Source organism: Podarcis liolepis (assembly GCF_965112155.1).
Source record: "Podarcis liolepis genome assembly, chromosome: 12".
Lineage (NCBI taxonomy): Eukaryota > Metazoa > Chordata > Lepidosauria > Squamata > Lacertidae > Podarcis > Podarcis liolepis.
The window spans coordinates 2,457,608-2,469,457 of NC_139563.1; the positions used below are offsets into that span (position 1 = coordinate 2,457,608).

The 11,850-nt window shown below is 51.7% G+C and overlaps 1 protein-coding gene across 2 annotated transcripts; it reads left to right on the forward strand.

Annotated features, from left to right (window-relative positions):
- The first annotated feature begins 249 nt into the window (after positions 1 to 249).
- On the forward strand, positions 250 to 10,520 carry ZNF467 (zinc finger protein 467). Of its 2 annotated transcripts, none has more exons than XM_083466829.1 (5): positions 250 to 790; positions 3,780 to 3,891; positions 5,132 to 5,245; positions 6,159 to 6,263; positions 7,874 to 10,520. In XM_083466829.1, the coding sequence occupies exons 1-5, from the start codon at positions 767 to 769 to the stop codon at positions 9,838 to 9,840; spliced, it is 2,322 nt and encodes a 773-aa protein (XP_083322955.1). In that variant the 5' UTR covers positions 250 to 766; the 3' UTR covers positions 9,841 to 10,520. The 2 variants fall into 2 exon arrangements, with proteins under 2 accessions (XP_083322955.1, XP_083322954.1); XM_083466828.1 differs by having other exon boundaries at positions 354 to 790; positions 7,871 to 10,520.
- The last annotated feature ends 1,330 nt before the right edge of the window (positions 10,521 to 11,850 follow it).

Consider the following 11,850-nt stretch of genomic DNA (forward strand, 5'->3'; position numbering starts at 1 on the left):
TTTTATATATTTTGGAAGCCACCCAGAATGGCTGGGGAACCCAGTCAGCTATTATTATTATTATTATTATTATTATTATTATTATTATTATTATTATTATTATTAGACGTCGCTATTCTAATGGCGGAGGGTGTGCGCTTCTGCTCTCCTCTTCAATCCCCTAGTCCTTAAGGAGCCCCGATTCCTCGTGCGCGCGCAGCTGCTTCCAGCTGGCCTCCTCCGCGCGCCCCCCTCGCCGCCTTGCAAGCCGACTGAAGCACGAAGCGCTGAATTGCAAAGCTCTTTCTTTCTCTCTCTCTCCACCCCCCACAACCCCCCCCGAGCCCGGTGCCTGCTGGGAGATGTAGTTCCCCTCTCCGTCCGCTGAGCAGGGCAATCCGGCGGCGCGCACGGCCGGCAGGCGGAACCAGCCCGTTTTGCAAAACCGCTTCTCTCCTTCTCCCTTTTTTGGGGGGGAGGGGGAATCTTTGCAAGCGGGATCGCGGGGTGGGGGGGTGAGGGGCAAGCTTTCTCCCGAGGAGCCGGCCCCGATCCTTTCGCGCGGGACCCCCTTGGGGCGTAGGGCCCGGGTGCGCGCACCTTCCCTTTCTGCAGACGCGCGCCCGGCGGGGTCTTCCTTCCCACGCCCCGCGCACCCACAGTTTTTTGGAGGGGTGTTTGTGTGTGCGCGCGCGCGCCCTTCCCTCTCCTCGCGCAGCCCAGGATCGGGCGCAGGAGGTGGGCGCGCTGCGGAGCCTGCCGCTCCCCCGAGGATCCGGGCCCACGGATGGCCGTCGGGGCTGCCGCGCAGGTAAGGCGGAGGCGGAGGAGTTCAGCTGCTTTGATGTGGCCGAGAGGCAATTAGTCCTCATTTGCATGTCTTCCGGGCCCCTGATGCCACCCAGGGAGGAGGAAGATCAGCCCTCGGGGGGCAAATCTTCGGGAGGGGCGCCCGGGGGTCCCCGGAGCCGGGCATCCCGGCTGTGCGTTGGGAAAGGGGCGCAGGGGTCGTCTGGCAGAGGAGAAGGGTCAAAATAACTCCCTCCCCCCTTTTGGTTCAAAGTGCACATGGCTAAGGCCACGATCCTGCACCAGTCGCCTTGCAATGAATCCTAGAATGGTAGAATTGGAAGGGACCCCGAGGGTCATCCATTCCAGCCCCCTGCAATGCAGAATCTTCTGCCCAAGCGGACCTCGAACGCGCCACCCTGTGACGAAGAGTCTTGTGCTCTACCAACGGGGAGCTTTGCACGGCGGAGCGTCCCAACTGGGTCGCGGCCTTAGGGTCGAACTTCTGCAGAGGGGCAGGAGGAGACCCGCAGGGGTCATCCAGCCCTGCCCTCCTGGCAAGGCAGGATTCGCACCTGAATCATAGAAATGTAGAGTCGGGAAAATCGCAGGAGACACAGATTTGAGGCGATCCGTAGTTGAGAATTTCCATTTGGGACCACCGAGTTTTGGCCTCGCTCAGGGCACCATAGGAGCCAAGTCCGCCCCTGTTGAAAGGGACCCCTTGTGTCATCTAGTCCATCCCCCTGGAATCTTGGCTGAAGCATCCCTGACGGACCCAACCTCTGCCTCAAAACCCACAAGGAAGGGGAGTCCACAGCCTCCCAAAGGAGACCTTTCCGCTTTGCCCTCAGAAAGTTCTTCCTGGAGCCAGAATCTGTTCCCAGTGGGGCAGGGGAAAAGAAGCTCAAAGAAGCATTAGAAGTAAAAACTGCCACTTATTTTCTCAGCGGTGAGCTGCAGGAAGCTCTGGGCTTTCCCTCCCCTCTGAAACCCTTCATTCTAACCTTCATGCGTCACGGGTGCAACGGCTCGTTAGTTTGGGGCCATGAATAATATTTTATGCAGCAGTCGGGGCGCTTAAATGGAAAGGGAATCTTGATTCGAAGGCACTTTTTAAAGCAGGGGTTTTTATACAAGTGGAGCATAAATCAGTTGTTTGCCCCGCGCTCAAGGGTGCTTAATTATAGGTCTCTCTCCAGCCTGTCATTATGAATATTGCTGTTTTGCTCAAGGGATATTTCAGGTGGGGAGTTGGAAGCCAACCGCTGTTCAGGTGTCCTGGGCGATAATAACCTTGGCGTTTACTTAACCCCGGTGCTGTAACTCGTGTGGCATCTTCTCATCACGAGGCTCCGGCGCAAGCGAACAGCCGCTTGCAGTTTATAAAGCAAGATTCGGCAGAAGTTGGGCATTGAGCCCCATTCCCTTTGGGGAAACATGGCAGCCGACAGAACCGAGGAAGCTCATTTCACAGCCTTTTTGTACCTTTGAGGATCTAAGCCATGGGGAGGCAAACCGAGGCCCGGGGGCTGGATCCGGCCCATTCGCCTTCTAAATCTGGCCCACGAACGGTCCGGGAATCAGCGTGTTTCTACACGAGTAGAATGTGCCCTTTTCTTTAAAATGCACCTCTGGGTTATTTGTGGGGCATAGGAATGCGTTCATTATTTTTTTTCAAAATATAGTCTGGCTCCCCACAAGGTCTGAGGGACAGTGAACCGGCCCCCTGCTGAAAAAGTTTGCTGACTCCTGATCTAAGCTTTAACTTTTTGTAATGGTTTTATTTTAATATTTCCTATGGGTAAAGACATGGGTAGGCAAACTAAGGCCCGGGGGCCGGATCCAGCCCAATCGCCTTCTCAATCCGGCCTGCGGATGGTCCGGGAATCAGTGTGTTTTTACATGAGTAGAAGGTGTGCTTTTATTTAAAATGCATCTCTGGGTTATTTGTGGGACATACGAATTCATTCATCCCCCCCAAAAAAAACATAGTCTGGCCCCCCACAAGGTCTGAGGGACAGTGGACCGGCCCCCTGCTGAAAAGGTTTGCTGACCCCTGCTCTAACCATTACACCCTGGCTCTTTGTGAAAGCTGCCTGGACTCCCTGTCTGGGGATATGGTGGGATATGCAAAAATACAAAGAAAATCCCTACCATCGTTTGGATTTCAGCCACGCAGGGCCTACTTAACGGTCCCTGGCGGACCAGTTGCAGAAATACTGCAAAACACATACAAAAACACTCGGTTTTGTTTTAAGTTTTTCATGTATGCTAAAACTCAGTCTAAGTTGTTTTTTTTAAAAAAAAAAGTTTAACCACATCAGTTAACAAACATGGATACATATGCTATAATGTTATTGCTTTAGTTAAATGAATTGTTTAAATTGTTTTTAAGGAAATGATTATTTCTCTCCTTCCAATAAAGTACAGCAGAAAAGTTGTCCACATATAAACAGTTCACTTATTAAACCTCACACTAATTTTATAATTATCTGTCTATGTGTTTCTAATACTATAACCAAATCAATAATTTTTGATATAACTGTAAAAACTACTCTGGGAATTTATTATTCCGAAAATGAAACCTTCCTCTGATTGTAAATATTAATGCAACAAAAAACAGCATAAAATACAGTATAAAATGTGAATAACAATAAATTCAGAATTCAAAAATCAATTTAGGGGGGAAATCCATCCAATAAACATTAGATGATCACCAGGGCTAGCTGGCTAAGTTAGTCCTATTTGGGCCAGCAAGGAGACCAGGGGAGAATTAGCTGTGGGATCCCAGAGCGGGTAATCTTCATAAAAAAGGGAGGGAAGGAAGGGGAATAAAAAGATCAGGCTAAGTTCAAATTGAAAGTCAGGTGGAATAGCTCTGTCTTACAGGCCCTGCGGAAGGAGGTTAAATCCTGCAGGGCCCTGGTCTCATGGGACAGAGCATTCCACCAGGTCGGAGCCACCACTGAGAAGGCCATGTTTCCTGTCTTGCCCCGTGCCCCTTGCAGGTGCCAGTGCGGTGTGAGGACGCGGCCCTGTATCTCGCCCCCGAGCGCTGGAAGGAGTGGGCAGCACATGAGGACGCCATGCGGGAGAATTACGGCGCCACCATCGCTTTGGGTAAAACAAGGACTTTTTTTCGCCCTCCTCCTCCTCCCTGCCCACAACCTGATCTCCTGTGGAATGAATGTGTGGAGTTTTTTTCTAGACCTAATATGGGGAAATAGAGGCCTGGAGGGTGGGGGGCAAATACAGTCTTCAGGGGCAGCACCATGTAGAGCACATTGCAGCAGTCTAATCTGAGCATGGGGTGCATTGGCCAAGTCATCTCTTGTTGTGCCTGTTATATTATCTTTATATTAATTTATTTATAATCCAAATTTGCCCCAGAACCCGATTGTGTTTCTTCATTGTGCAGACACAGGTGTTCTAGGCATTTATGTATTTATCTGAGACATTTGTATACTGTGGTCCCTTGGTTCTCAAACGCCTTGGTACTCAAACAACTTGGAACCAGAACACTGCAAACCCAGAAGCAAGTGTTCCGGTTTGCAAACTTTATTCAGCTCTTTTTGTTTTGTTTTTGTGACTATGTGGAACCCAGTTCAGCTACTGAATGATGGATTGCGTGACTGCCGCACATTGTTCATTGCTTTCGTTTTATGGCTCACTGGTCTCGTTAGATAGCAAAAACCATGTTAAATTGCTGTTTTAGGGGTTGTCTGGAACAGATTAATCCCTTTTGCATTCCTTTCTATGGGAAAGCACGCCTTGGCTTTGGAACGCTTTGGTTTTGGAACGGATTAAGTTTGAGAACCAAGTACCGCTGTACTTTAGTGAATTCAGCAAGGCATTCTGAGGAGAAGCGAGCTGTTTCAAAAGGACTGGAGCAAATTTATATTTTATATGAAAGAAAACTGTAAACATTTGAAAATGTTTGTAGGTTTGAATTGAAATGCTTTGTAATGTGAAAATAAGGAACTGATTTACATATAAGGAGGTAATTTTAATAAAAAAAGAAGAACATTTAAGGTAAATAAAGTGGTTATAGAAATGCGAGAATTTAGTAAAAGATGTTTGGAAGTCAGAAAGAGGGAGGGAAGGAAGTCGATGCTCTGTTTGAGCAATGCTTTATGTTATAGATTTGTGTAATGAGTTGTAATTAAACATGAAAACTCAATAAAAATTAAATTTTTAAAAAGTTTCAGAACCAAGGTACTGCTGCAGTTTAGTGAATTCAACAAGGCATTTTGAGGAGGAGCAAAGCCATTCACTCTGAACAGAGATACTACCGAATCTGCCCCTTTGGTCCTTACCGAAGAGTCAGAAGACAGGATAATCTACGCTTTCTCTCTTGCAGGATCGCCAGTCACCAAGCCCGAGATGGTTGCCCAGATTGAGGAAGGCGGCCCGCTCCTGCTTAATGGTCAGGGGGATGTCCAGCCCAGGGAGCGGTCGGATGCTGCCGACACAGGTGAGAGAAGCCGGCAAACCCTTATTGGCAGAAGTGTGTTCCTGGGTCAAGCACCCTCTTATAGTGTCCAGTGAGATGTTGGCCATCTAAGTTGGCGGCCCTCACTATCTCCTGTGGCAGGGAGTTCCTCAGTCTAACCCAGGGCTGGGCAGCCTAAGGCCTGGGGGCCGGATCTGGCCCAATCACCTTCTCAATCCAGCCTGCAGACAGTCCAGGAATCAGCACGTTTTTAGATGAGTAGAATGTGTGCTTTTACTTAAAATGCATCTCTGGGTTATTTGTGGGGTGTAGGAATGCGTTCATTCACCCCCCCCAAAAAAATAGTCTGGCCCCCCACATGGTCTGAGGGACGGTGGAGCGGCCCACAGCTGAAAAAGGTTGCTGACCTCTGGTCTAACCCTCCTCTGTGCGAAGAACTTTCTTTTCTCTGTCCCTCATTCAGTTTCATCGCATCCCCGCAAGTTCTAGTGTTAAGAGAGAGGGAGAAAAGCTTTCCTCTCTCCGCTTCCTCCAGTCTGTGAATAATTTCACAAACTCTTCTCGTGTTGCCTCTTCCTCGAATTTTCTCCAAACTAAAAAGCCCCAAATGCTGCAGCCTTTTTCATAGGGGAATAATAATAATAATAATAATTTTTATTTATACCCTGCCCTCCCTGGCTAGAGCCGGGCTCAGGGCGGCTAACACCAATAAAATAAAATCACCGTAAAAACATAATAAAGGGAAAAGAGAGGGAGAAAAAAAACCAATTTAAAATACAGGTTAAAATTCAAAATGTTAAAATCGCTCCATCCCCAGGATAATTTCAGTCGCCCTTTTCCACCTTCAGGGTTCGGAAGGCCCCTGAGCTGTTTATTTACCTCCGTGTCCTGACCAAAGTGTGGCTTTTATTCTGTTTTTCTTTCCCCTCTGCAGGATGCGTCTCTCTGGAGACTGAGGATGCCAGGAAGAGCGAAGAGCAGCGAAGGGCCGGGGAGGAGCAGAGGATGAGAGGAGAAGCCCCCAGAGGCCCAGAGAGAGGTGAGGACTGTTATTTATTCTTATTATTGCAATGCGATATGGGGCTTCCCTCACCCCTGATCCAGAAGCGGCAGTCAGTAAGGGATGCTGCAACACGATTGCTGGCCTTGCTGGCGTATGAGGCCTGGGCTCAGAGACCTGCACCGGCTGCCGATCTGCTCTGGGGCCGAGTTCAAGGTGGTGCTATTAGTATACAAAGCCCATAACATCTTGGGACCAGTTTAGCTTCAAGATAGCCTTACCCAATAAATGCCCACTTGCAACTGGCACTCCTAACAGGTGCTACAATATCCTATATTGGGAAGCTTTTAATGTTTGATGTTTTATTAAGCTTCTATGATTGTTGGAAGGGACGCGAGTGGTGCCGTGGGTTAAACCACAGAGCCTAGGGCTTGCCGATCAGAAGGTCGGTGGTTTGAATCCCCGCAATGATGGGTGAGCTCCCGTTGCTCGGTCCCTGCTCCTGCCCACCTAGCAGTTTGAAAGCACATCAAAGTGCAAGTAGATGAATAGGTACTGCTCTGGGGGGAAGGTAAACGGCCTTTCCGTGCGCTGCTCTGGTTTGCCAGAAGCGGCTTAGTCATGCTGCCCACATGACCCGGAAGCTGTACGCCGGCTCCCTTGGCCAGTAAAGCGAGATGAGCGCCGCAACCCCAGAATTGGTCACGTCTGGACCTAATGGTCAGGGGTCCCTTTACCTTTACCTATGTTTGTTGGAGCTGCCCAGAGTGGCTAAAATTAGTAGTAGTAGTAGTATTAATCCCTGTGCCTCCTGAAGGAGGGATTAATTCTGCACAGTGTCTTTCAGTGTTTATCTTTATTGCATGTTCACAAGTTCTAGTGTAATGGAAGAAGGAGAGAAGCTGTCCATTTTATCTATCCCTCACTTCATTTTATAAACTCACTTTAAAAAATAAAATAAAATCCTCCAAAATATAACAACCTCATGTGGATAAATAATGAAATATCCCACTCTAACCCAGGAGATAGAGTTTAGGCAATGCATGAAGAAAAACAACAAAATAATGTGAGTTCTTATCCCAGCATACTATTTGTCTAGAAGGTGATCAACAGTTTAAGTTAACCCAAAAGTTTATAAAGTGTGAAGGGTTCTCTATTTCCATTTTTAGCCATATACAGTGGACCCTCCGGTTACTTACTACTCTGGATACGTAACTTTCAGGTTATGAACGCGGCAAGCCCGGAAGTGTGTTCTTCCAGGTTTCACCGCCACCGCATGTTCAAAAGCGCTCTGCACTGTGCATGCATGTGCAGACGCGCTGCCTCTGGTTACAAATTTTTCAGGGTGTACACGGACCCCTGGAACAAATTATATCCGTATCCGGGGGGTCCACTGTACTGTAATATTTCATAAACTTCTATCAGGTCACCTAAAAAACCCCCAAATGCTGCCACCTTTCGTCCTACAGGTGTTGTTCCATCCCCTTTAACGTTTTCCAACTCCTCGATGCCCTTTTGGAGGCGAGGCGACCAGAACGGCACACCTTATTTCACCATAGATCTGAACGATGGGATTGTGAATGCAGCATCTGGCCGCCCTGGGAATCAGTCCCCTAACGCCTCTCTCTTTGTGCCCTCGATCCCAGCAGGCGGGTGGCTGCTCCGTGCGGTGAAGGTGGAAGCGGAGGAAGAGTACTCAGAGTGGCCGGCGGGCCTGAGCGCAGAGGTGCTGCTCTCAGGACTGCCCGTCGCAGCGGGAGTCTGCAAGTCCGAAGGCCTGAACCCCGCGGAGGAGTACGGCAGCGCCAATGGAGGAGGAGGCGGCCTCAGCGAGCTGTCGGGCTTGGCGCTGCAGCAGTGGCAGATGCTGAGCGAGGAAAAGCCGCTGGGCTGCCCCCGTTGCGAAAATCCGGGACCCCCGCCTGCCGGCGGCCCTGGAGACCCCCGCCCTCGCCCCTTCACCTGCCCACAGTGCGGGAAGGCCTTTGGCAAGAAGGCCCACCTGACGCGCCACGCGCGGGTGCACACCGGCGAGCGCCCCTTCGCCTGCGCCCACTGCGGGCGCCGCTTCTCGCAGAAGATCCACCTGGGCTCGCACGAGCGGGTGCACACCGGCGAGCGCCCCTTCCCCTGCGACCGCTGCGCCAAGAGCTTCCGCAAGAAGACGCACCTGGTGCGCCACCAGCTCACCCACACCGGTGAGCGGCCCCACGCCTGCCCGCTCTGCGACCGCACCTTCGTGCACCGCAGGCATCTGCTGCGCCACCAGCGCCTCCACGAAGAGGGGGCCCCGCCGGCGCATGGGGAGCTTCCAGAGGCGGGTCAAGCCGCGGCAGGGGTCTACAGGGGTGGCGCCGAACCTGGGCAGGATGTGGACATCTGCAGTGGTGAGCACGGTGGAATGGGGCAGGTTGCAACCGTCGAAACCGGGCACGTAGCCGATGTCTGCGCAGAGCAGGGCAGACTTGGGCTGGCGACTGTTTCGTACAGCAACGAGGTCGGACTGGGGCTGTATCCTGCCTCCTGCGTGGGGCAGGGGGAGCCATATCCGAGTGCAGCCCTGTTTAAGGCTCAGGCGGATCCCAAGTTGGGGAGAGTCCCTGGCATGGAGCACCCCGGGCAGAGGGACGGTGGCATGGCGGCTCCTGGAATGGTCTACCCCGAGCAAGGCCACTTCGGTGGGCTCTGCAGGATACAGGGGGAGGCAGAGGGTGGAGCCCCCTGCATGGAGCAAGTTGGCAAGATCGAACCGCAAGAGGAGGAGGAAGAAGAGGAACCGAACCCTTGCCAACGCCCGGAAGAAAAGCCTTTCCTGTGCTCCGACTGTGGAAAGGCGTTTGCCTGGAGGAAGAACCTGGCATCGCACCAGCGGCTCCACGCCGAGGGCGGCCGCCCGTTCTCCTGCGCAGAGTGCGGGAGGGGCTTCAGCGACAAGCGCCACCTGACGGCGCACCTCCGCGGGCACATGGGCCTGCTGCCCTACGCCTGCCCGCACTGCGAGAGGAGCTTCGCGCACCGGGCTGGGCTGGCGGCACACCAGTGCGGCGGGCACGCCGGGCAGCGCCCTTTCTCCTGCAGTGAGTGCGGGCGCTGCTTCGCCCACAAGAGGCACCTGCAGAGGCACCGGCGCAACCAGCACTCGGCCGAGCGCCCGTTCTCCTGCGCTCAGTGTGGGCGCGCCTTCGGCACCCGGGCCAGCCTGCTGGCGCACGTCAAGTCCCATGCCGGGCAGCGTCCCTTCGCCTGCCCGCTGTGCGGGCGTGCGTTCAGCCGCAAGTCGCACCTGGCGCGCCACGAGGCGGTGCACACGGGCCTGCGCCCCCATGCCTGCGCCCAGTGCCCGCGGCGCTTCAGCTCCAAGACCAACCTGGTGCGCCACCAGGCCGTACACACCGGCCTGCGCCCCTACATCTGCACCCACTGCGCCCGCAGCTTCAGCCGCAAGACCCACCTCTTGCGCCACGAGCGCACGCACACCAATGCACCCCTGCCCAGCAGCGCCACCGTGTGGCCGGCTGCCTTGCCCCAGGGCTCCCTCCCACAGCAGCAGCAGCAGCAGCAGCAGCAAGATCAGCCCCTCGTTTTCCCCATGGCTTTTGGGGCCCCCTGGCAATGACCCAAAAGCCACGTAACTCTGCTGCAGGAAAGTGTGTACTCTGTGCTATAAAGAATCAAAACAACCCCTGCAGAAATAAATTGTACACCAATGTCTGCAGCCTAAATATACTGCAAAGTAATCCTATTTTTCATAATTCTGGAAGTTATGCTCTCCCCCTCCCTGGCTAAGACTTTTCATAATTTATTTTATTCTTGCTAGTCACTCGTATAGGCAATAAACTCCCTGAGGCATTGAAAGCCTTGCTTCACAGTTGTTGGGATATATTCTCAGTGGCTTCTGAGGGTTCTCCATGCTCTCTCTGCAACATCCAAGCCTAACTCCACCTCCATAAGGGCTAGAAGCTTGGGCTTTTTTGTGGGGGGGAGGGAGGGAATGAATGAGATCTGGGAGAAGCTCAGTGGCGCACTTTTTGCAGGGATTTTTGCAGAGATACACGAACCTGGCAACTGGGTCAGAGTGGGCGAAATGTCTCAGTATCCAGACCTTTTCAGCTTTAAATAATAATGGAAACTTTTTTAAAAAAAAATATAATATTGCCAACAAATCATTTTAGTAGCATCCTCAAGCGAATGTACATTACGTTTTGTAAAGCCTTCTTTGATGGAAACGGGGGGAAAAGTTATGTCAGTTCTGACTTTAGCCCTGATGCTTTCAGAAATAAATGATCCTTCATAATATTTTGTGTGTCTGCATCTGGATGGTGTGGGTAATGTCTAATATTAAGCACCTTACGGGTTGGCTCCCTCTCTCACCCCAGCCACCCTGCGCATGCCCCTCCACGCACAACTCTGAGTAAATTGCTGCCTTAATTCCAGAGGACTACGCAGCACCTCCTTCTTGGTAGTAGTTTTGCCACAAGTAACTGAGCTAGATGCATCTTGGCCCGGATCCATTACAGTCCTGGTCCTGTTCTGATGACCCCATAACTGATTGGGATCCTTGGCGGCCTGTGTGAGATAGGGTCCCATGTGACTACTGATGCTGCTCCATGCGAGGGGGTGTCATGGAAGGGCTGGATGTAGAGGAATGGGGGGAAGAACCAGCTGGGGAACCCCCCAGGGAAGAAGGCTCAGAGCCCACGGATGGGTGGTGGGTCAGAGGGAGAAGATTGGGAAGAGGAGGTGTCAGAAGCTGAAGAGGCAACAGGGCTTAGGGAGCGGGGAGAGCCTGTGGCAGAGAGAAGTTCAGACTCGGAGGCAGATGCTGAAGCAGGAGAGATGATCTAACCTGGGGAGAAAACAGCAAAGACCTGATGAAGAGAGCACAGCAGAGGTTATATTTTCTGAGAATCCTCCGGAAAACAATCTCTCAAAGGACCTGTTGATGGCATTTTACCATTGTACTGCGGAGAGTGTATTAACTTATGGTCAGTGTGTGTGGTTTGGGAGCTGCACGGTCAGGGGAAAAACAATGCTGTCCAGGGTTGTAAAGACTGCGGAGAGAATAATTGGGTGCACTCTTCCCACCTTGGATCAAATCTACGCTTCCAGGTGCCATAAGAAAGCTGCAGAGATAGTGCAGGATACTGCGCACCCTGGAAATGATCTCTTTCAGCTTCGGCCTTCTGGAAGAAGGTCCAGGGTTATAAAGACTAGGACCAGCTGCCTGAGAAAGAGTTTCTACCCAAATGCGATTTTGGTTTTAAACGCATTGTAAGAAGTTTGTATGGGAGTATATTGTATTTAGAAATGGGGTATCAGAATTTTTAGGGGGCTAACCAGGCTGGGATAGCAGGCTTGTTGGGTTTTGAATTTCTTATGTAGATTTTTCAATTTCGCTGTTCTGTATGGGACAATGACAATAAAGATTATCGTATCGAGAGGAGGGGGGCCAAGAGGCAGAGATGGATCTGGCTGGGGAAGAGGCATCGGTGTCTCCCCCTCCTGCTGCAACAAGCTCTCCTCTGCTATTGTCTCACAGAACCAGGAGAGGCATGAAGAGGGTGGAGGAGAAGTTAGTGTCATGCCGTCTAGGATGCTTAGAAGAGGAGAGGAGGGGATTTAGGCA